The sequence below is a fragment of the Panthera onca genome, chromosome F2 (genome assembly GCF_046562875.1).
Source record: "Panthera onca isolate mPanOnc1 chromosome F2, mPanOnc1 haplotype 2, whole genome shotgun sequence".
In the NCBI taxonomy this organism is placed as follows: Eukaryota; Metazoa; Chordata; class Mammalia; order Carnivora; family Felidae; genus Panthera; species Panthera onca.
The window spans coordinates 46492258-46518533 of NC_138356.1; the positions used below are offsets into that span (position 1 = coordinate 46492258).

General features: G+C 35.8%; 1 protein-coding gene across 2 annotated transcripts in view; it reads right to left on the reverse strand.

Moving 5' to 3' along the window:
- Positions 1–6735: 6735 nt before the first annotated feature.
- The window catches only part of RNF19A (ring finger protein 19A, RBR E3 ubiquitin protein ligase), a 68210-nt gene continuing 48669 nt past the window's right edge, over positions 6736–26276 (reverse strand). For both annotated transcript variants that reach the window (XM_060611018.3, XM_081792201.1), the window contains exons 3-10: positions 25315–25523; positions 20030–20174; positions 18876–19038; positions 15181–15295; positions 14491–14652; positions 11839–12052; positions 10005–10148; positions 6736–8903 (exon numbers count right to left, since the gene is read on the reverse strand). In XM_060611018.3, the coding sequence (XP_060467001.1) occupies positions 8213–8903; positions 10005–10148; positions 11839–12052; positions 14491–14652; positions 15181–15295; positions 18876–19038; positions 20030–20174; positions 25315–25523 (1843 nt within the window). In that variant the 3' untranslated portion in view covers positions 6736–8212. The remainder of the gene's footprint in view (positions 8904–10004; positions 10149–11838; positions 12053–14490; positions 14653–15180; positions 15296–18875; positions 19039–20029; positions 20175–25314; positions 25524–26276) is intronic.

A 26276-nucleotide genomic window follows, 5' to 3' on the forward strand; every position in this document is an offset into this window, starting at 1 on the left:
AAAAGCCACATATTATATGAATTTTATGTGAAATGCCCAGAAAGGACAAATCCATTCAAACAGAAAGTAGCTTTAGTTGTTGCCAGGAGCTAAGAAGACCATGAGGGATGGGGGTCGTGGGGGGACCACTGGGGAGATGGGAACTGGTTGCTAGTGGATACAGGGTTTCTTTTGGGGGTGATGAAAATGTCCTAGTATTAGGTAATGGTTAGGGTTGTATAACCTTGTGAATATACTAAACAGTACTGAATTTTACACATTAAAAATGTTACAATATGTGAACTGTATCTCAATTTTTAAAATTGAAGGGAAAAAAAAGCAAACCACTCAATTCAAATAATAAGTTACAGGTAAACTCTGGGGTCCTCCAATCAATCCAAACTGGCCACCCCTTTAAGCTTGTCAAGATTTTACCAAAAGGAATAAAAGGTGAAGATGGAAGACTACTTAGACTGGAAACAAGGTAAGGATGTCTCTTTTACCAGTCCTATTTAATATCTTACTAGAGATTTAAGTCAATAGGTCCAAAAAAATAAAAAAATGTTGCTAATGGCATCTAGATTGGAAAGAAGGATATAAAACTATTTGCAGAGACATGATTGTCTATGCAGAAAAATCCTATGGCTGTACTAAAACTCTTTAGAGTTAATAAATGACTTACAAGTTTGTAGGATTCAAGAACAATCTACAAAAATCAATTGTATTTCTATATAATCAGAAATTGAGTATTTAAAATTGAGTATTTCTAACAATCAGAAATTGAGATTTAAAAAAAATCCGTATACTGAAAACTACAAAGCACTATTGAAAGAAATTTAAAAACTTAATAATAAATGGATAAGCCATGTTCATGAATCAAAAGATTCACTATGGTTAAGATGCCTATTTCCCCCAAATGGATCTATAAATTCAATGGAATCACAATAAAAATCCCAGCAGGCTTTCTGGTAGCAATCTAGAAATTCCAATAGAGAGGTAGCATTCAGATCAATGGGAAAGGATCGATTATTTAAAAAATAAACAAAACTTCACAAAAACAGCTTTCCATTGGAAGAAAATAAGATTGGACTTCTACATTATAGTAAACAAATTCAAGACAGATTAAAGCAAATGTAAAAAATTTAAAAATCTCACAAGAGGGGGCGCCTGGGTGGCTCAGATGGTTAAGTGTTCAACTCTTGATTTCAGCTCAGGTCACCATCTCACGGTTTGTGAAATCAAGCCCTGTGTCAGGCTCTGGGCTCTGCACTGACAGTACAGAGCCTGCTTGGGATTCTTTCTCTCCCCCTCTCTCTGCTTCTTCCCGGCCTGCATGCTTCCGGTCTCAAAATAAACATTAAAAAAAAAAATCTTCCAAGAAACCTAGGAGACTGTAAGTATAATTTAGGAGCAAAGGAGACCTTAACTATGATGGGAAGTTCTGAAATATAAAATTAGATAATAGAACTTTCATATAGCAAAATTGTGTGTGTGTGTGTGTGTGTGTGAAAAGTGTGTATGAGAAGCCTCTGAACTATCTTTGCAACTTATCTTTATAGTCTAGAAACATTCCAAGTAAATTTAAAATAAAATGCACAGCAGGGGCACCTGGGTGGCTCAGTCTGTTGAGCATCCGACTCTTGATTTCAGCTCAGGTCATGTTCTTATGGTTTGTGAGTTCAAGCCCCACATTGGCTCCATGCTAACAGTGCCGAGCCTGCTTGGGATTCTCTCTCTCCCTCTCTGCTCCTCCCTCCTTGTGCATGTGCACTCTATCAAAATAAACAAATAAACTTAAAAGAAAGATTCAACCTAATAAAATTCTACATTGTTTATACCATGTGCAGCAAAAAAAGTTAATAAAGCAAATGGTCAAATAATAGACTTGGACAAAAATATAACCTGTAACAAAAAACTACTAATAGTTATATACAATGCATAGATAATTATAATAACTGTAAATATATAATAGCTATGATAAAGATCCCTTTCAAACTGAATAAAGAGAAAACCCCCTCCAAAAACAGGCAAAAGATATAAAAGTCAGTTTAGAAAACAGTACATCAAATACCACCAATTCTCCTCCTACAAAAAGATATACAAATTCACTAGTGACCAGGGATACATAAACATAAAATCAAATAATACATATTACTTTATGCCAAATAGTCTTGTAAAAACTATAAAGCTCTAATATTTACTATTGGTTGAATGCAGGGGAAAGGGGACTCACCTATTGTTAGTGGAACTGTAAATATTGATGGCCTTTTTTAAAAAAGGGAATTTGATAACCTTATTAAATTTAAAACTACATAGACTTTGCAACCTAGACATCGGAAATCCATGAAACTATCTCCCATAATTAAAACTACCAGAAAATAAGGACTTATATAATATGAGGGGCTGCCTGCACACTTTTGTAGAGGAGTGGGGCGGGGTGGGAAACAAAAGAGCCAAAGGGAATGCCCATCATATGCAGCCATTAAAAAGAATGAGTTGGAGCTGTACCAGTTGACTTGGACTAATTTCTGTAAGATATTGAGAAAATCAAGAAAATGATCAATGTATATATGCATTGTGCATGACCATGTAGCATGGAGAAAACTATGCTATCATACATACTTGCTCCTTTGCAGGGGTTATGGGGGAAGGTAATGTAGAAAGGAGGGGCTGAGAAAAGGTGGAGCAAAGAAAAAAGGGGAAGAAGGGAAAAAAGGGCTGAAAGGGAAAGTAAATTCTTTTCTGTGCATTCTCTGAAACATCAGTTTGCACATTACCTCTCCAAATCAACAAATCTCTTTATCCAGCTAAAGTATCATATTTCCTGTAATAAATGAACATACAACAAAAAGCCCCCAAAAGCAAAATTAAAATGCCTTGGCTAAACCAGCCCTGAAAAATGCTGTTCCAGTTGATGAGGGAAACAAAGGCAGGAGAGCTGCAAATCTCCTTGCAGCTTGCAGCCCACAGACAGACACCAGAAACATGCAGGGTGTGCCTTCCTCAAAGAAATCACGGCTGCCTTCATGTTTTATTAAAAACTAAAAATGACCTTAACAGCAGCTGCCCCTCAAGGTCCTGAAACCCTGTTTCAAAGTATCTTAGAAACTTTCTCTCTATCCCCATTCCCTCCACAAACTTAAAAATATATAATCAGTCACTCCTCACAACCCTAGTGCAGCTCCTTCTCCCCACGGGTCCTGTCCCTGTGCTAAAATAAAATCACCTTTTTGCACCAAAAATGTCTCAAGAATTCTTTCTTGGCTGTTTGCTCACGAACGCAAAACTTCCAAATTTCATCATAGTGGCTGTCATACACCTACATTTATGAACGTACGTGATATAAAACCTTATTAAAAGTGACTGCTTTTTCAGTCACTGTCTTTGTTTCCAAAAACTTGTTCTAACAATGTAATGAAGAGACTGGTCACCAACTCTGAGGCCTAAGCCCACAAACATTCTCATTGCCGCCGCTCAGTTATTCTGTCCCATCATAGCAAGCTTATCCTCAATCTCCTCTTCAAATATAAAGTACTTATTAGTACATAACTTATAGGAAAAAGAAGACATGGTCCTTATCCTCAAGAGCCTATGGTTTCTTTCTTTGTAAGATTTCTCTTGTCCCAGTATTCTGAATTCAGAATTTGGAGGCACTTGGTATACCTGTGCTATGAAGCATCTAAGTTTTACCTCCTCCATGCTGGATAAAAGGTAGTTGAAATAGGTGTTCCAATTATTAGGCAAAAGGCTGGAAAGAAAAACAATAAAAGCAAAACTGTTATTACCATAGAGCCAGAAAAATTCACAGATTCTAGGATTAGTAAACTCTTACAGAAGAAAGCCTGCCACTCCTTACTGCTCATATTATATCGATAAAGATGAACTGCTTCTCAAGCTGAAAATCTCATTTTCTACAATATTAAAAAATAATTCACAATGCCCAGATAGCCTTAACAACAATTTTTACCAAACATTCAAAAAAGATATAATTCCAATCCTATGCACTCTGATACTGAAGTTTATTCCAGAAGGTTTGTATAATATTTGAAAAATCAAGTTCATATTTTAACCATATTAACCATAACCATATTAACCCTTAAAGGAATAAATCACAATTACATGACAGATGTCCCTTCCAATAGCAGTCAATAAAATTCAACATTCTCAAGGTAAAAACTCTTGGTAAACTAAAAGACAACTTAATAAATTTGATAAAGGGCATCTACAAATTTATCCACACAAATATCATACTTAATGGTTGTTATTCAGCACCTTACACTTGAAGTCCTAGCCAGTGCAAATGAGCCAGAAAACGAAATACATGATAGAAAGATCAAAGGGGAAGAAACAAAACCGTTTGAATCCTGGCTTTGCCACTTACCAGCCATGTCACCCTGGACAAAATACTTAACTCTGTGCCTCTGTTTCCTCATCTATAAAACGGGGACAATAAATACCTCCTTCAGAGAGTTGTCTGAAGAATAAATAAGTTAATATTTTAAAAGTATGTAGAAAGTGTTGGACAATTCAGAGCACTGTAAAAATGTTAGATAAAAAAATAAATTATTCACACATGACGACTGTGTACACAGAAATGTCAAAGAAGCTTAACTACTGGAATTAAAAGCTATATTCCCTAGATGTGAAATTACACAAAAATCAGCTGTATTTATATTTACTATCAGTAACAAACAGAAAATGGCATTGAAGAAAATATAAAGTTCCCCAGGAATAAAATTTAACAGAACACACAAAAGACCTCTACAGGGATAATTATAGACCCAATGTAACCCCAACTAAAACTGGCGGAATTCAACGTTACTCTAAAGTGGTTATGGAAATGTAAAGTGTCAAGAATAGTCAACACACTCTCCAAGAAAAACAAGGTGGCAGATTTGTCTTACTAGATGTCAAATACCAAGACTGATGTCTAAATAGTCCATTAACTCACCTGGGAGAAGATCTCTTTCTGCAATGCTCATCCATTTGGTTTGGATCTTTTAGATCTTTACACTAATGTTATCTAAGCAGAAATGCTCTGTATAAAACAGCACTACCCAATACCTCTAGTCCCTTTATTCCACACTTCATGTTTTTCATAACACCCATCATCTGACACCATTTTAAGCTATGTGTATGTTTTTCATGTCTCTCTCCCCCAACTATAGTATAAGGCCATTGAAGCCACGGTGTCTGATACAATGCTGTATCTCCAGTCTACTTTGTTATTTAGTTGAATAAATTGGCAGGAATCCCAAAAATTCTGACTAGCATATGAAATACAATGATTAAATTTGAACTAAATTTAAAACCTGCAAACTCCCCTTCACTATTCATCTATTAAATGATGGTTACCAAAACACTGTAACTCTCCCCAAGTTTACAATACTATTCTGAGCATTCAAAACCCACCAGTATGTAAACATTGGCTTTTAGCAATGATAACTCATGCTTCAATAAGGGAAATAAATAAAACAAGCCTATTAAAAGGAACCATATAAAACGTAGCCCTGAGAATCCTAATGACTCTTGCTATAAAGGCAAAATAATCAGAGAACAGGAGGTTAGGTATTTTGCTCATGTAGGAATTAATAGCTAGGATGGTTTTCAACATATATTTTACCCTTTGGTGGTCAAAGTTTACATTTAACTAGACAATATGCTGTGGAAAGTCTTACATATTTACAAATTAACTCAATTTGCGGTGAAAATAATAGTGATGGACTGTGTAAATTTACCATAAAAGCAGATTCAGTGCTCTGAGGCTGGGAATTTGTATATTTAAGAGAATCCCATTAAACTGGTGGTCTACATAACCAACAGTAGAGTAATGCCATTATAATCTTTGTATTCTTCTCTCTCACTACTCTGTGACTTTTCCCCTGTAGGCCTTAAAAAAAGCAAACTACAAATGGTCTTACAAAGATTTTGGTGAGTTAAGGCCTGCTTGAACCCTGGAGTATTCTCGTGTTCTCAGAGTTGAGCTCTAGGGGAATTTGGCTTGGTCCTAAATTAATCCAAGTGTGAAGGATCCGTGGGAGATGAAGGAACTTCTGAAACCAGTGGAAAGGTTTAGACCATTTTTTTCAAGTGAGACTGGGGCAGTACTTGTTGAGGGCACAACCAGAAGTGGAGTGAGGTACACTGAATGCACTGACCTCCTCTGTGGCACCACTTTTGCCGTATTCCTCCAAAACTCGTTTCACTTTCCATTTAATCTTCGGTCTTTTACAGAAATGTCAAGAAGGTGGGCAACATATGCATACATATTAGTTTCATTATTAACTATGTAACAGGAAATTTAAACAATTACCAATGCATTTTTTAGAGGCTACGAGGATGGAAAGCATTTGATTACAATTACTAGCTTAAATTTAAATGGCTCTAGTTTCATGGTCTTATGTGGCCAGAGAAAATCTTAGAATAGTCTTTTAAGATCTTTTTACTTTTCTGTTAAGATGAGGATTTATAATACGTATCTTTTCACATTTAATGATAGATCCCAATTCACTTTAAAAAATAAAATATGTTGATGAATAAAGCAGCTTCTTTCTAGAGGAAAGGCAAGTATCAGACATGAAGAAAGGACAGTTTCTAACATTGTTTGTTGAGAATTTCAGCAGATGCTTCCTTCTGGGCTGAGACTAGGATACATAATCATCTCAATAGCTTGCAAGATCTATAAATACCTGCCATATAGCAAATAAGTATTCTTGTTCTTATAAAAACACTTGCAAACGAACCATAAGGCAGCAATACATTAGTATTTACATTTATTTAATGTATGCAGTTTACACACTCACTGTTGAACAAAATTGGAATGCAAACAAATATACAAATACCATAATAAGCATTATCAAATAAAATAACTGGCACTAGTGTTATAAGCATATTAATGGACCTGGTGAGAACAAGTGATGGAAGAAGACTGCAGCCCAGGGCATTTTTCTTTTTATCAAAAGAAAACGCTCAGTAGCACCATAATGGTAATACTTAACAGAAACACTTAAGATGGAACATTTCAACTGCTATCATTGAGGTTAACCTGTTTTATATAACAGTATAGGCAGTATTTTGGCCAACTTCTGTTTATGTCAGCTGACCACCCTCCATAAACAAAAGCAAAAGAAAGTAAAGCCAGCCATACACGGATCCCCTCCTCAGTACTTGGTACAAACTCTGCACCGTGCTTTGAGCTCATGATCAGAGAAGATACGCATGTGTTAAAAACTGAGGTTATGTAATCACTGAAGCCTGAGTGTGTCTTTGGTAGGCTAATACTTTTTCAGCGTTGTTATTATTAATCATGTTTATCTATCTTGTATTTGTCTACATAATCCAAAGTGGCTAGAGAGGACACTATGGAAAACAATATAGCAAAATCTTCAAACAACTAGGCCCTTAAAATCCAGTCTATTCCAAAGGCACCAAGAATCAATGGGGTGCAAATGTCCCCTTGGTAGAAGGTGACTTTTTTGTAATACTTATAAACTAATGGAATTGTATTTTGTAGTTTTATAGACCTTATTTGGTGCTGTCAGTATACTTAATTACCTACTTTTACACTTTGCTTCTAAGATGGCAACAGCAAGATGCAAGATATAGAGAGAGTACCAGGTATTTCTATTTCAAAGTTGTGCAAAAACTGCCACAATCTTGCTCAAAGTGTCTAAGTATCCAAATGGTAGCAAATGGGCTGCATTAAGCTTTATATATCCACATTGCATATGAAGAAAAAAAAATGAAATTTATACCCAGTTATGAACAGAAATGTTACAAAGAGGATCATATACTGAGAGTAACCTGCAAAGTTCTTTAAACAGTATCCTTTAGTGGTTTCAATAAAATGTCACTAACCACTTATCCCTAAGCCTCAAGTTTTCTTCATAAGAATGTTTCTAATTGCATTAGTACTTTATACTGATTATAAATTAAGCCAAATTTCTATCTAAATACACACTATGTGCTTCAAGCATTGTTTTGTGGTGAACACACAAAACATACTTAAGAATTATTGTCCTTACAATAATGCACTTTTTAAAGCCTTCATTTCATAGTTTGGTAATTAAGAGCCACATGAAACACAATGCTTTGCTGAACACAGAAAATGTATCTGCATTAGATTATGCAACCTGGCATTTGCTGGTAACTTGAAACTTAAAGTAGTCACATGTAGTTCAACCAGCTCCAAACAAGGTTGTTCAGTGGTAATTAATTTGCAGCATTTATAGGCCTAAATTTCAGTCTGAATTGCAACTTTTAATTCCATTGTCTGATGTGAGTGGTTATTATTTGTTTCTTTTAGTGCATCACCAAAATATAAATCAACATTGGGTTTTATTCCATTGTTACCATGTTCTTCAGCAATATGATTCAACTGTGGAACTTCTGAACACGAAGCAGTTTTGGTAAGCACAGAGATGCTACACTGATGTGGAGAATTTTCCAGACGGTCATTTTCTACCTCAGGAAGAATGTTAACAGTAGCAAAGCGGGCATGATAATCATTGGAACCATGACTACAAGAAGTTTTCATGCTTTCTAGGTCAGAACAACTAAATTCAGAAAAATGACTAGAGTGCGAATCCGCTACAGATGGCATACTGTCACTCAGGGATGGAGCCTCAAATTCACTTGAGTTCGTGCTTTGCTGTTCTAACAACTGTGCATCCATGTCCTCTCTGGTCTCATTTATCTTCATGGTACTCTTTTTCCTCAATTTACCACTTTTTGCTTTCTTTCCTGCTGTTGCTTCTTTGGACCACTTGGTGGCACCGGATTTACCTTCAGGCAAACCACTGGATGAACCACCAGGATGACTCCGAGCGGCGCTGCCATCCTCCACGCTACTACTTCCGCTGTTGTGCCTGAATTTAGATGGCTTTGATTCAATATCTACTTGCACCTCCAGACTGTTGCCTTCTCTGGAACATAAGAGTAACAAATATAAACAAATTTCTAACTTCCTTTTATTTTTATTCAGGTTAGCAGCAAAGGGGGAGGGATTCTGTGTGAAAAATTCAAAGACTACATAAAAGCTGTCAGAACAAATTGATGTAGGACAAGTTCTATTAAAAAATTACTTGAGGGGCTCCTGGGTGGCTCAGTCGGTTAGGCATCCGACTTCGGCTCAGGTCATGATCTCATGGTCTGTGACATCAAGCCCCGTGTCGGGCTCTGTGCTGACAGCTCAGAGCCTGGAGCCTGTTTCGGATTCTGTGTCTCCCTCTCTCTCTGATCCTCCCCCGTTCATGCTCTGTCTCTCTCAAAAATAAATTAAAAAAACATTAAAAAAAATAAAAAAAATTACTTGAAATAATAGGACTATATTTACAATAATGCTTTAATCAAAAAAAAAAAAACCCAGAAATAGCTGCATTTATTGCTTATGCTGTTCCAGGTACTGTTACCTTCTCCATTTTTTTTCAGAATAGCTTTATTGAGATGTAATTTACATAACACAAAATTCCCTTGTTTAAAGCACACAATTCAATGTTCTCTAGTGTATTCACAGAGTTGTGCAACCATCACACCACCACCTAACTTCACAACACTTTCATCATTCCCACAAGCAACTCTGTATCCACTTCCACTGCCTGTCTTCCCACCCCGACAACACCTAATATACTTTCTGTCTCTATGCATTTGCCTACTCTGGACATCTCTTCATTTGCTTTTCCCAGAGAACCCAATAGTTGGTAACCATTATTTATGATAGTTTTGCCTAATGATAGGAATAATTCTTTTAAAATTAATTTAAAAAATACTTTAACTTTTGGGGCACCTGGGTGGCTCAGTCAGTTGAGCGTCTGACTTCGGCTCAGGTCATGATTTCATGATCAGGTCATGGGCTCGAGCCCCGTATCAGGCTTTGTGCTGACAGCTCAGAGCCTGGAGCCTGCTTTGGATTCTAGGTCTCCCTCTTTCTCTGCCCCTCCCCCACTTGTGCTCTGTCTCTCTCAAGAATAAACATTAAAAAATTAAAGAAAAAAAAATCTTTAACTTTATAACAGTTCTTTCCTTACTTGTCCAACGGGATGTAGGAATTCAGAATAGATCCTGCCATTGCTTTGGTGCTGGCATTATCACTAACTGTTCCCAAGCTGACTGTGCCAGATTCTCCACTTAGACTGTACCGTTCTTTCTGTACATCTGCTTGTACTTCCAACCTTAAAAAGCAGGGAGGAGATAAAAACTGAAATTACATATAATATCAGACTACTATAATACATATCTTCAAATAATTCCATTAAGAATCCCTAGGAATTAAGAAACTATTTTAGAAACAACTACCAGCATTTTTTTAGCCTCCTTTTATTTGATTATTTAAATTCTACTGCAGCACACAGAACAGTACCAGCCATCCAAATAAAATAGGAAAAATTAGCTGTCTGCCAAGTAAGATACTAACAGAATAACACAAAAAGGACATAAAGGATTTTAATTAAATATGCTGGCCATGTTTGAGTGTGAAACAAAATCTGAATACACTAAAAACCATTCTACTTGACAGAACAGTGAATCAAAAAATCATGAGCATCTATATATTAAAAATGATCCTATAAATTTGACCTGATTCTTTAAAAAAGACATAATAATAAACACCACTATAACTTAAGGGTTTGTATTTAAAAGCAACCTACCTAAAAATTAAGATAAATACAACCAATTTGACTTTTGGGGTGCCTGGGTGGCTCAGTTAACTATCTGACTCTTGATTCTGGCTCAGGTCATGATCCCACAGTTCACGAGCTCGAGCCCCGCATCGAGCTCTACGTTAATGGTGCAGAGCCTGCTGGGGATTCTCTCTCCCTCCCTCTCTGCCCCTCCCCCACTTGCTAGCTCTCTCTCAAAATAAATAAACTAAAAAAAAAAAGATCCTGGGGCACCTGGGTGGCTCAGTTGGTTAAGCATCCGACTTCAGCTCAGGTCATCATCTCATGGTTCATGAGTTTGGGCCCCACATCAAGCTCTCTGCTGTCAGCATGGAGCCCACTTTGGATCCTCTGTGCCCTTCTCTCTCTGCCCCTCCCCTGCTAGTTTTCACTCTCTTGCACACAAAATAAATAAATAAGCTTTAAAAACATTTTTTAAAAAGATCCTATAAAATATCTGATTCTTTAAAAATGACATAATAATAATATAACTTAAGAATTGTGTTCAAAAGCAAGCTACCTAAAAATAAGATAAATACGACCAATTTATCTTTTAATTCATGTATACTTTCTTACATTAAAAAAGCTAATAAACAGAAGTAAAGAATACTGAATTAGAAAAGAAACAAAGGAAGATAAAAATGCTTTACATTTCTCCTACTTATCTGTATGGCTGTTGGTAAAAGACTTGGTGAGAATGAAATAAACATAAATATACAAAAGGATTCAGGTGGACTAGACTACCCTGGCCTCAGTTTACACACTCCCACATATCCTGATTCCTCCTGCTCCCCTAGGCCTTAACCCAGTGTCTCTTTTTCTAACATCCAGCTGCTGCTGTCTTGAGAGGTAAGGTCCAGGCTTAAGTATTTCCTTTACTGTGCCTACCAAAGCAGCTCTAGCACTGATTCATAACATCAGATGTGACAAGTGCAGTGAAAAAACTGGCAGAATGCTATGCCATAGACTTGGCTTTTACCATACCATGGGTATATACTATTATGACAGAAAATTCAAACAAGCAAAAACCTCCTGTTCACCACTTAGATTCATTTTTAATATTACCATTTTCAACTCTGACACAGCCCGGTTATATGTAATCATCATAATGATTACATAATGACATAATCATTCAAAATTCTTATTTAATGAATAATTTGTAGTTAACAGAAGGCAAACAGAAAACAAAGCACATTTCTCTTACCTGTTAAAACAGTTTACCATGGCACTTCCTGACAGACTCCCTGTTATACTGGCTCCAGCCAGAGCCATGGTACTGGCCGTTTCACTCAAGTTGTCTCGAATGGCTCCTATGCGATCCATGTGGCTTCCACTCGCGCTCAAACTGCCAGTCAGACCACCAACACTTCCCTCCCCTATGCTAGGGTTGTGTCTTGCTTCTGCTACTGAAGTTGTGTCTAAATGCAAATATTTCAAAGAAATTAAATAAGTGTGATTATTAGTTTTCCTCTTCTTAAATTCCTCTATGATTTCAGATAGGACGTTTTATTATAAAACATACACAGGAACAGAAAAGACATCTGGAGTCAAGAACAAGTAACTATGGGGTAAAGGGAAAGAGAAGTATCTCAGAGTTTGAAAACAGATTAAGGACTAACTCTCAGTATTAAACTGTCACCACTTTTTGCCATAATAGAACTGTATGGGAACAGACGGTCGCTACACTTGTGGTGAGCACAGTATAATGCAGAAACTTGTTGAATCACCATGTTGCACACTTGAAATTAGTGTATTACTGTGTGTCAACTATACTCAAGAAAGAAAAAAAAAAGAAATGAGGAATGAGAAGAAATGGGAGAGGAGAAACTGGTTTTCTCCTTTTTTTTTTAGGATTAAAAACACTAGGATTTTTGTATGCTAATGGAAACAAATAAATATGGTGAAAGCAAGTACCTACTATGTTCTGGGTGCTAAAAATACAGTAACAAAGAAGACATATATAGCCCTCATCCTTAAGAAACCAAGTAAACAAAAAAGTTATTACAAATTGTGATAAGTGCTTTTAAGGAATCAAATTTTTCCCTTTAAGGCAAAATTGGCTTAAAATCCCACCCCTTCCCAAAAAAGTGGTCAGCACTTTTTAGAAAATCCAGATGATTTAGGAATTCTGTAAAAAATGTGACGGTTGAAAAAGTTAGCTGACTTTGGAGGCAAATATGTGAGTTTCCAACAAGGTTCCATTTAAACCACTTATTATTCTCCAGGTCAAGAAAATGGGCCAGAAGCTGATTTCTAGATATGTCCTACAGATCCAACTGTCTGTAAGCTATTATAAGATCTGATACCAGGGGAGAAAACTATTCCAGGCAGAGAGAACTCAAGTTTAAAAGTCTACAAGTAAAGGTGTACTTGGCATCCTCAAAAACACGAAGGAGGGATGGTATAAGATAGGAGAGTGACAAGAAAGAAGTTCAGAGATGCAGCCTAGGACAGATCATGTGGAGTGGAGCTGTACAGGCCACGGTAGGGATTGTGGATTTTTCCTCCAGCACAGTTGGAAGCACTAGCAGAGTTCTGAGCACAAGAAAGACATGATCTGATTTATGTTTCACAAGTTATCACTATGGCTACGCTGTGGAATAGTGAGTGGAAGATAAGATGATGGATGAGCTAAAGAAGCTATTACAATAGACCAAGAAGAGGATAGTAGCTTGGACTAATGGAATAGTGGTGGTGAGGGTAAGAAATGGTTGGATTATAGCTAAATATTGAAGGAAGCACCAGAATCTGCTGATGGATCTGATGTAGGGTAAGAAGGGAAAAGGAGGAGTCACTGTAAGTGAAGGTTTTTGGCCCAAGCAACAGCAAGAATGGAGAGGCTACTTAATGAGGTGAGGATGATGACTGAGAGAACACGTCTTAGAGTGAAGAGTTTGGTTGCAGACAAGTTAACCTTGAAATTCTTGTTAGATATTCAAGTGTAGATTAAAGAGGAGAGTTAGATGTACAAATGTGAAGTTCAAAGGAGAGTTCCAGCCTAGACACAAATTTATGAGTCGTCAGTCTACATGTTATTTAATAGAGGAGATTATACATGCAGCGGGCGTAGATGAAGACTGACAAGAAGTAGCCAGGAGACATGATGAGATGAGAAAAGGTTTCCCGGAAGACAAGTGAAGAAAATATTTCAAGAAGGAGGGCATGGTCTACCATGTCAGGTGTACTGGTATATTAAGATAAAACCCAAAAGGTGACCATTATATCTGGTAACATGGAGGTCACTCATGACTCTGCTTTAGTGGAGTGGTAGAGATAAAACCCTAGAGTGGAAGGCTCCAAATACATTTGGAGTGAGTTCAAGACAGAATGGGAGGGAAGAAAGTGCATATTATCTTTGTACTTCTGCCTAATTATTTCCTGAAGACAAATTTCTATAAGAAGAATTGCTGGAATATAGAACATGCACATTTTTTAAGGTTTTACTCCTACTGGTAGTCTATGAGGGCCTTTTCATTCTCTAGTTAATTCATATTTCTTTGAATAACAGTAGGTTGAAGATATTCTCTATTCACTGGCCACCTGCATTTCTTCTTTTATGAACTACCTTTCTCTTCATATCCTATCCTTACTGACTTGTAATATTTTAAGCAAAATTGAAGACTGAAGTCTAGAACTTCTAAGACGTTACATTTCCAGTGTAGGTTAGGTACCCAGAACCCTCCCACCTGTTTTCATCCATTCACCTTTCCTAGGCAGTATTTCAATGATATACTTCTGGATGAATGCTATTAGGCCTCTGGAAAAGAAGGCAATGGAAATTCTAATTTGCATGTTATCTATCCCCTAACATAAACTATTAATAAGTACATTTTCTTCCTTTGCTTAAAGGACTTACCTACAGCTGTATTAGTTCCACCAACATTTATATCATTTTCATCATCAAATTCAATCCTGACTCCTTTTCCATTGCCTGCTGAGACTCCACAACCTCCGCTTCGACAGAGAGAAATTGGAACAACACCATAGACATAGGCTAACATAATAGGAACACCAATACCTAAAGAGGAATTAAATTAGTCATTAGAAGGCAAAAAATAAATCATAGAAACATGACTTTTTAGAAAGCCTTTTCAAGAGAAAATATACAGGAGAAAAGTGCTGTTGCTCTCCAACTCTTGCCCAAAGTGGATTTACCCAGCTGATAAGGGGAACAAACAAATTCAAAGCTCTGAATCTTTCAGGTGACACTCATGAGGTGAAAAAAGATGTCAACCTTTTTAAGTGCCAAGTCTTCAAACTGTATGGGGTGAGGGAGGGAATAAGCCACTAAGAATTTACCAATTATCCTAATGCTAGGCTCTTGAGTCTATAATACTTTTAACCAATACAATTACTCAATGAGAGGTTTTCTGTAGGCTCAGTTTAAATTGTCCTTAAATACAAAAGTAATTATCGTTGGGATGAGCACTGGGTGTTGTATGGAAACCAATTTGACAGTAAATTATATTTAAAAAAAATACAATGCTTTCAATCCTTCCACAAAACTTAAAACTTGAGATTATTGTATTTGTAAGCATTTTCTTACCTACAGTTACTGCAGCTACAACTGGAGATACTATTACAGACAATGTTACACCACCTGTTATGGCCAAATTCCGTTTGTGCTTTGAAACGTCCTTGCCTTCGTATCGGTTGTGAATCTTGAATTAAAAATAAAAACGAGGTGAAGATTTAAAAACACATTACATATTTAATTTAAATGAAAGTCTAGACATACATTTGATAGTAATTTAAAGTGATTTCTTTTATAACTTCATTCACTTAAGTGTCCTAATTGAAGACAAATGTTTTAATGTTCTTAAACCACATTCTTAGACAGTTTACTCCTTATTAATAATTTGCTTCAAAAAGACAGTGATTTAATAGATTTTACTTTGTGTTTACTTTTAAATAGTCTTGAGCAAATGTATAATCTTATTCAAGAATAGTTAAAATCATGTTTTGAGCAAAGAAGAAATTAATATTATTTTCAACACAGTTATGAATTGGGTATTTACTAATAGGAGTACTCCTAAGAAATTTAGCATTTCACAGGTTTCTAAATAAACATCCCTAAATGGTAAAAGTTGGCTTCTAGGGGAGATTTCTACAACTTTTTTTTTTAAATGTTTATTTATTTTGAGAGAGAGAGAGAGAGAGAGAGAGAGAGAACGTGAGCCGAGGAGGGACACAGAGACAGACACAGAATCCAAAGCAGGCTCCAGGCTCTGAGGTGTCAGCACATAGCCCGATGCGGGGCTCAAACCCATGAACCGTGAGATCATGACCTGAGCCGATGTCAGACGCTTAACTGACTGAGCCAGCCAGGCAGCTCCCCCTGCCCCATTTTTAAAAAAAATTAACCTTTAACAAGCAGTACTAATAAGCAAACACCACTAAATAAGTCACTTAGATTCCTTTTTATAAAGAAAAATATTATCAAATGACTCAGAATCCTGGGGTCCCATTTATAGCTCAAAGTAAAAAGGTGAAAGAGGGAAAAAAGAGAATGCTGCTGCCAGGGGACAGAAGTTAGATCTACTTAGCATCTTTGTATACAACATAAGTAGTAATAAATAGAATTTAATATCACATTGAAAGTGGCTTGGGAGATATATGAACTTCAAGAAACAGCTCAGTATCTGGGACGCGTGAGTGGCTCAGTTGGTTAAGTGTCCGACCTCAGCTCAGGTCATGATCTCACAGTTTGTGAGTTCAAGCCCCATGTGGGGTTCTGAGCTTACAGCTCAGAGCCTGGAGCCTGCTTCCGATTCTGTGTCTCCCTCTCTCTGCCACTCCCCTGCTCATGCTGTCTGTGTGTCTCTCTCAAAAACGAATAAACATTAAAAAACAAAACAAAAAACAGCTCAGTATCTTTGGTCTCGTGATTTGCAAGGGCTAAAGCTAATAAGTACATTTCTCCTGTTTCAATAGAGATTCACAACAGCCTTCAAAAGTGTGCAAGTAGTCTCTAACATAAGATACTTGACTTATGAACAGTATTACAAGTGAGGTTTAATAAAATAATCTATTATTATTATATGGTTATTTTGAAGGCTATAAAGTACAATGAGTCTTGTGAAATATATTAAACAGTGAGAAAGCTGGGGTGGGGAGGTGGGAGAAGCATGCGTGGGACAAGAAATATTCCTATTTCCTAGTCAGAATCTTGTTTCCCAGCATTGACTATATGTTCCTACGGAATGGGCCTCTATAATTGCCTCAACAGTCCCTGCAGGTAGCGATGGCAGCCCCGCCCAAGGTATCTTTCATTATCCTTCAGTACTGCAGCTAATTCTTGCTCCTCTCCCAACTACCATTCCTGAAAAACAGCACTGAAGCAGAATAAAGCCAAAACTAAAAACTGACAGAGTAAACTGGAACCCTCCAGAAAACTTTTCATCCTTAAGCACTAATGTTTAATTACAGTGATCATATCGTAGTACTTCTGGTTCAACTTAATTTTTTCTATTTTACTATTTTGTGCCACATTTTCTATTTGTTATTGCAAATAAAGACTAAACTTCTAGGTACTTTATCAACTTAATGGGTTTGCCTGGGCTGGTTTGTATCCCCAAATACCGCAGAGAAAATTGTTTCAATGGAAAACTAATTCATCAACTTGTAGATGTTTGAAAAAAGGAGACTGGTAACTGCACCTACGACTTGAACAATGAGGTAAATAATCCCTCCTCTATAAATTATTTGTAAGTGTGTGCAGTACAACAGTCTCTATTTACCTTCTACTTCTATTTCTAAGTATCTGAATAAACAGTTTTGTTTTTAGCAAAGGCTTGCTTTGGATAATTACATGAAAAATTATTATAATCAGCTATTATGTATGGGACACTTTAAACAAGCTTAGTTACTTAAAACCTTCCATAATAGACATTTGGCTCATAAGTATCTATGTTTATCCTTGGTCCCAAAGCTAATTTTTTAAAAAAATAGTATGTATTGTTATTTTTCTGATTATAAAAGTAATATATGTTGAATATTTAAAAATGTGCCTGTTATACAGAAAAGGATCAGCTTTGTCTTGAGTTTGGCCCCAAAAGTCTTAACTGGAATTTAATGAAACAATTCAAAGGGAAACAGATTCTGACTCAACATAACAATTACCGATAACAGGTAACAGAATGGGCTGCTTCAGAAGTTGGTGTCTCCCCCATTACTGAAGTGCCCAAATGGCTAGAGGAATTTATCAGGATTCTTACATAAAGAATGTATCTGTGTTTACATCCTAGCTCTGCTTCTTTTTGTGTAACTCAAACTTTCCTAAACCTCAATATTCTAACACATAAATTTCTGTGAGTTTAAAAGGAGTCAAAGTACATAAAACACCCAGCACACAGTAAGGGCTATATGCCTCTGCTCTATTCTGCAATTAGATACCTTCTATAGTTACTTCTCAATTCTGATTTTCTATTAGCCACTAAGTGACTTCTTAGCCACTTCACAAATTATCCCTTTAACTTTTCAAAAAAGAATTACTGAATAGCTACTGAAATATAATTCATCATTCACAGGCCACTCACTGGTAATTATTGGTGTTTGGACCTTCAAAAGATTGTTATCATCTACAAAACAGCATATTTAGTAATAGCAGTAATCTAAGAAAATAAAAGCTTTGAACTAAAGTTCAAAATAATTCAGGAACTGGCTAATTATTCTTTGCCTTGAGGGCATGTGTTTTTTAGCCATTAACTTTTTCTAGACCTGACTTTACAAGGATATACATCCATGCGAAAAATATCAGGTGTGTCCTTCAATACTTTACACTTAAAGTTAGAAAGGTTTATAATACAAATGTACTCAAGTTTTCAGAGTCAGGTAATTTTAAAGCAAGTCTACTTTTACAAAAAAATTTTTTAATCTTCATTTATTTTTGAGAGAGAGAGAGACAGAGTGTGAGCAGAGGAGGAACAGAGAGGGAGACACAGAATCCAAAGCAGGCTCCAGGCTCTGGCTCGAACTCATGAACTGCAAGTTCACGACCTAGCTGAAGTCAGACGTTCAACTGACTGAGCCGCCCAGCTGCCCCAAAGCAAGTCTACTTTCTATGCACTCGTATGAGTTTGCTGAATGCTGAAAATTATTTTATGAAAAATAAAGTAGTTTTATACTGAAAATACTAAAAATGATCTTTCAAAACAAATAAAAGGCAAAACAAAAATCATCAACCTTAAACCTAAAGATTTAGAATAAGATATTAAACTAATAAGGAATCAAGCATTTTACCTTACGGCCCACATAGACAGGAATGCCAATAATCATTGCAGGGATAGCAATGCCAGCTATTAAAGCAATTCCTACAGGAGCACCAACAAGTGTCCCCAGCTGCCACAATATCTTCTTCTTTCGGCTCCAGGGTTTCTTCCCCCAAAAAGTACAACCTGATGGACTAATGAAAAAAATTATAACTGTAACCACTGTAAAACATAATAATGACTACAGTACATTAAAGAAATGACTCTAAAAGAATTTTCATACTTAGGAATGAGGTTTTTTCCCTTTCTTTGAATTCTAGGTTCATTAAAAGCCAAAAAAAAAAAAAAATCAGTGTAAGAATCACCATAAATTATTTTAAAAGGATACTGATAGGGGCACCTGAGTGGCTCAGTCGGTTAAGCGTCAGACTTTGGCTCAGATCATGATCTCACGGTTCTGTGCTGACAGCTTGGAGCCTGGAGCTTGCTTCAGATTCTGTCTCCCCACTCTCTGCCCCTACCTGCTCACACTCTGTGTGTCTCTCTCTAGCTCTCAAAAATAAACATTAAAAAAAAATTTTTTTTAAAGAATGCTGATAACTAGAATTCAGGTTAAATATTTATCCCTAGTTCTCCATTAGCCGGAAAATGTTAGTTTTTGAAGAGTAAATTAATGCAAACATGCTTATTTCTATCCCTGTTTTAGGCATACAATTATCTGATTATATTAAGCTCACTTTGTGGAATAAATGAGAAAATTTATATATGAGAAAATTAAGTGGAATTATTTATGACCTAGCATAATTACATGGGGGTATAAAATACTAGCTTTCTAGTTTAAAAAAAAAACAAAACAAACACAAAAAAAGAAGAAATCTAGGTTTCCTATTTTTGACTAATCCCAAATGACAAGCACAATAATTTGGTTCCTTTTAAATTTATGTAACTGAAATAAAACACATCCCTCTAAGAATCTTATAAGCACCAAGTTTAAAAATGCTTAGAATACAGTTTCAAATTATTTTACAATATAAAATTATATTTAGACATAAATAGCTCCTTTTCCCTTCCCACCCAAGTACTAACCAGGCCTGATCCTGCTTAGCTTCCCAAATCGGACACGATTGGGCATATTCAGGGTGGTATGGCCACAGACTAAATAGCTAGCTCCTACTATAAACTTACCTTAAATAATGTAAATCTGAGATTTCTTTCATACATAACCAACAAAACTCACAACCACAGACAGCACATGTCATGTGATTACAGCTCCCATCATTCATCTTTATTATATAAGCAGCACATCGTGGACATGGCTTTATATCATCAGCTATCAGGAAAACAGAGAGACCTGTTTAGTACATAAAACTGGTCTAAAAATAACAATTTTAGTAGATAATCAATTGCAGCAATGCCAAAAATAATCTTAACATATCAGATTGTTAACTGAAGAAAGGAACATACTTTGTATTAAATTTTTAAATTGTAAACATTTTCAAACACAGTAGAACAATGAGAACAAACAGTAACAAAATAATAAAAAGAGAAAGGAGAACCGAGGACAGCCCTGGGCAAACTGCAAACTACATAAAGTTTGTCTTTGCTCCTACCTCATAGCTCTCTTCTCTAAGTGGCACTTGATATTCTAAAACTTTTCTAACCATCTCTACTTTATTAAAATGTAGATAATTCTTTATACTACAGAATAGTTATCTTTGTCCTTTTTTTATTCATTTATTCAAATGCTGTTTCTGGATAATGCACAGTAATATGGTTACAATGCACACAGGTGCTAAGTTAAAATCAAATGGTACATAACTTTTGGAATCACTAACATAGAATACAAGTTATCTCAAATTACACAACTATTTTGAACTTTGGCATCTATTTAAGAGCAACCAGTAAATTATTTTCTATTATTAGTAGTGAGGTATATTTTCTAACTATACACAGTTAAGAAAAGATATGCATGGTACTAGCCATTGAATTCAAGTATTTGTTCCATTTTCTTACATGATAAGCATTAAGCTATATTCTAGTTTCCTTTCTAAAAGTTTCATGGTCATATTTTACTTGTGCTTTATCAGTGAATTCAGCTTTCCTTACTGCTTCTTTAAGAGCTAAAGCTGTTTTTTTTTTTTTAATTTTTTTTTTTTAACGTTTATTTATTTTTGAGACAGAGACAGAGCATGAACGGGGGAGGGTCAGAGAGAGGGAGACACAGAATCTGAAACAGGCTCCGGGCTCTGAGCTGTCAGCACAGAGCCCGACGCGGGGCTTGAACTCACGGATCGCGAGATCATGACCTGAGCCGAAGTCGGCCACTTAACCAACTGAGCCACCCAGGCGCCCCCTAAAGCTGGTTTTTAACTTAAGAACTGATCAAGGCTCACAATTAGTATTTTAACAATTCAAACAATTTTGAGCAAACTGGTAACTCTATGCAGCCAGATCAAGAATATAAAAATTAAAAATATCCGTAAATCATGATTTCAATGATCCAAAGGACATAAAGTCTGCATTAAAATACTTTTAACACTGGAGCATAAATTTTAAAAAGCTAGCTTTTATAGGTGATATAATGTCTAGTACATCAAATTAAAGAAATGCTAATACTATCTGCTTAACTGGCATATTAATTGATAAACTTCCTCATTCCAGAGTATACTCAAGTAGTAAATATCTCAATTAGAGGTGGGAGTAAAGACACTCGACTTTGGCTCTGATACATTCAGAACAAAATGAAAGGGGACATCCTCATTCATTCTTATGTTCTAAAAACACAAAACAGCCTTTTAATACGCTTAGATTACATGTTAGAGAATGAACACCATAAGGGATTTTTTTTGAGGTCTCCTTATAGATGTGCATGTTTTCACTGTGTACTTATCTACAAAAGGCTGTTTTGTCTTTGTCTCTTTTCTTAAAACAAATTAGAAAAAAAAATTCACTGTGTACATATTTTTCTCTCAAAATGCAAAAATCCTAAATAGAGCTGTTTTACTGATTAGATGGTCAACTGATGCCCCATTCCCTGAGCATCAACTAATCCACAGCTGCTTTATGTTAAAAGTTTCCTGTTTGTATTTAAGGTGGGTTTGACAAAGTTTTGTGTTTTTTTTTTTTAAATCATATTTCTATTTGCTGTTAAAATATGGGCTGGCCTACTGTCATATTAAGAAAAAAAAAATAACAGGTTACAAAACACTGTACAATTTGTCAAATTCGTCAAATCTCAAAATTTGTTTAAAAATGTTCCCACCCCCACCATATTACCTGTAAGGACTCACAACAAAATGTTAACAGTGGTTATCTCTTGGGGGTGGTAGCATTAGGGAATAGTACACAGGGGACAGTAGTAGATAGGGGAGTGGAAAACCAATTAAATGTATTTTTAATAAAGGGGGAAAATATAGTAACAAAAGTGAAAAATACAGTTATTTAAAATGTGAACTCCAAGTGCATAAACTCCCTAGTAGCTATAAGAAGTGTCTCATGTAGATGCAATACTGTCACAGTTTAAAGACAAATATAATCACAATACAGCACTCTTACTTATCTTCAACTCACTCATAAGAAACAGTCAACTGATTATTATCGTTATGTCAAGCAATCTTTAAAAGTACAGCCAATTTTTCAAAGAATCATGATAATGGGAGACAAAAAATACCAAGATATCTGGAATAATGGGAATTAATAAAACCATTTCAGATGGTAGTTTCCTTTCCTCTTCCCCCCACCAGTCAATGAGCAGCCAAGTTCAAGTTTATAGATTATATCAAAAGAAACTATCACATAAACATTTGTCCTGAGAGTTCTGATTTTTAGAGTACTGAAAGTAAAAAGGCATGTACTTAAATTTTCAGAATTATAAGATTTTTGAAATATGGAAAAATTCCAAATGAACTTTTTAAAATAATCACCTTGGGAGGCTATATTTATTCCAACAATGCTACTATTTGGCTCAAATCATTTGGGAAGTTTTTCTTTCATAATTACTTTCAAAGCAACTTAATATAAAGAAAATCACTCTCGAGGGCACCTGGGTGGCTCAGTCGGTTATGCAACCAATTCTTGATTTTGACTCAGGTCATGTGTCTCACGGCTTGTGACTTCGTGACCCACATTGGGCTCTGCACTAACAGTGCACAGCCTGCTTGAGATTCTCTCTCTCCCTTGAGAGATCCCTGCTTGAGATTCTCTCTGCCCCTCCCTCCCTTGCACTACCTCTCTCTCAAAATAAATAAACTTCAAAAAAAAAAAAAAATCATTCCCATGATCAGACAGTCACATTTTACTTTGGATATATCCCAAACCGGTGATTCAACTTGGTATGATATTCTAGTGGTTAAACTTAGCTCCAAAGGAACTTCTGGCCATTTCCAAAAATCAAACTGACATTAAGAAGATAGTTTAAGTGGCTGTATTAGGATCTAAAGGTTATGACCAATAAGGTGTTCCAGGGTAGCACTGCTGAAAAAAAAACAACATAAAATCCCCCATGGTGAATACTGTAAGATCAACATTTATTTGGATGACTAAATCATGATGTTTATTTTAAAATCAATAACAAATGCAAATCTCTAGCAGGTGACTGGTTTCTCTAGTTTCTCCACCTCTAACAGCCAGAGCACCTACTATGTGTCAGGAAATGTTTCAACCTTATAGACATAAGTATTATTAATATCTTCATTTTATAGTTGAGACAACTTGTTCAGGGTTGCACAGAGAATTAGTGGAGAAGCTACAATTCATATCCAGAGACACTGATTCCAGGGTCAAGTCTGTTACTCAGTATGTCATGTGTCCTATAACCAATAAACACCTATCCCTACATTTAAAAAACAGGAATATCATTTCCAAGTGGACCATTCAATGGCTACAGCTGACTCTACAGGGTACAGTTTACATATATCAGGTCCTCTCTGAATTGCTTCTGGACCCATACCTACAATTCATTATTAATACCTTTGAGTTCTACCCCAAATCTTCAGGAGAGTAAGCAGAAACAAGTCAATCAGCAAACAAGCATGAAAATCTGTGTACATTATATAAAATATTAAATGCTGACTTTCAAGTTTATATCATTTTAAATGTTTAATTTAAAATTCAACTTTATGGGGCGCCTGGGTGGCGCAGTCGGTTAAGCGTCCGACTTCAGCCAGGTCACGATCTCACGGTCCGTGAGTTCGAGCCCCGCGTCAGGCTCTGGGCTGACGGCTCAGAGCCTGGAGCCTGTTTCCGATTCTGTGTCTCCCTCTCTCTCTGCCCCTCCCCCGTTCATGCTCTGTCTCTCTCTGTCCCAAAAATAAATAAACGTTGAAAAAAAAAAAAAAATAAATAAAAAAAAAATAAATAAAATAAAATTCAACTTTAACTACTGAATAAGACTTTTCTCTGATAGCATTAAGTATATGACTATCTCAATAATACACTGCTGGTAGGAATGTAAATTATTTTCTGTACAAATTTCTGTACTTTCCAAGTTTTTCCATTTTATAATTAGTGAGAAAAGTATTTTTCTAAAAAAAACTATTTTTCTAAAAGTATTTTTCCTAAAAATCCCAATAAACAATAAAATTTTGTAAATGGGAAATATTAATTTTTGAATTTTTACTCAAAGAACATTAAGAGATTCAGAAAAAATTTTTAGGGGCGCCTGGGTGGCTCAGTCCATTAAGCGTCCAACTTCAGCTCAGTTGACGATCTCGTGGTTTGTGAGTTCGAGCCCCGCTCAAAACTCTGTGCTGATAGCTCAGAGTGTGGAGCCTGCTTTGGATTCTGTGTCTCCCTCTCTCTCTGCCCCTCCCCCACTCATGCTCTCTCTCCCTCAAAAATAAACATTAAAAAAAAAAAAAGAATTTTTTTTTTAATTTTTGAGATTTAGAAGATGCATACATTGTTCATGTACATATCCCCAGGTAATTTTTAAATTCTTAGCCAAAGACACAAAATTCTTAGTGTCCTCCCCACTAAGGTATGATTTGAATCCTTGATCACAAAATTAGAAGAGACATCTGTAAATAAAAGATGTAGTATTTCACAAAACATGTAAATGAAAGAATTCAAAAAGTAAATACCATTTTAAACCTGTAACTTTGTGATCTTTACACAATTAGAAATAATCTAAAGGTAATATATCTAAACTTAGTATTTTATTAAAAATCTTTGCTAAGCTTTGCATAATATATCTTTATAAATTACAATTTCAGACATCCTTAGCTATCAGTTATGCAAATCATCACGGCACTTAACTTTTTTACAATAAAATCTTTCCAACTTCAGTACTATTTTCTTCCACAGTAAAAATTGAGTGCTTCTGAGACAGAAATGCCAACACATAAAAAACACTTTCAAAAACTGAAGGGAGAAAAGGTAGTAACAGGAACTGAATGCTGCATTTTTTATTAAAATAACTATAGTGCTCTGTATGTGCCAAGTATCTTATTAGAAAAGTTAGACATAAGTACCTGCTGCTCCAGATTCTTGACTATAACTAATGGATGAAGAACGTATAGTTCTCAGACGTAAACTCTGGGCTCTCTCTTGCCGAGCAGCATCACAGGTCTGATTGGGGTGCCAAATCTGTTTACAGTGGTAGCAAAACTCTGTTCCACAGCCTTCTCGCCCACAAGTTAATTTTGGACAGCTAGCACATCCAAATGCTATCACAGCGTATCTTCAAAGAAGAATAAAAACGATTTAAAATGTGACATAAAAGAAGAAATATTAAGTAAAACAATTAGCCAACTTCAATGCTATTCCTGTTTTCTATTTGTGCATGACCAAATAGTCATAAACTCTATCTCATCAATATAAAGGGGGGGGGGGGGGAAGTGAACAATTCATAAATGAAGACATACAAATGGTTCAAAACATTTTTAAAGTTCCATCGTTAACTAAGATGGCAAACTATATAGTCAACTTAATCCCAATTTTATAAAAATTCTATTAAATTAGTATAATGTGCACACAGAAAACACTAGAAGGAAATACACCAAAAATCTTGACAGCCGTTTTGCTGGTTATTAGAGTTCTAATTTTCTGTTTTATATATTTATACATTTCTGACTTAAAAAATTTTTTTTAATGTTTGTTTATTTTTATGTGGGGCAGGGGCAGAGAGAGAGGGAGACACAGAATCCAAAGCAGGCTTCACACTCTGAGCTGTCAGCACAGAGCCCCATGTGGGGCTCAAACTCACGACTTGTGAGATCATGACCTGAGCTAAAGTTGGACACTTAACTGACTAAGCCCTATCGACACCCCTATACATTTCTGATTTTTATAATTACTTACTCTGAAAATCAGAAAGACAAAAATATAACCTATTTAAAATATAATGACTGTGAATGAGCTATACCTATAAGTGAATGGCAAACTGCCAATTCATAAGTTTTGTGATTATCTAGTATTTATGCATAAATTCTCA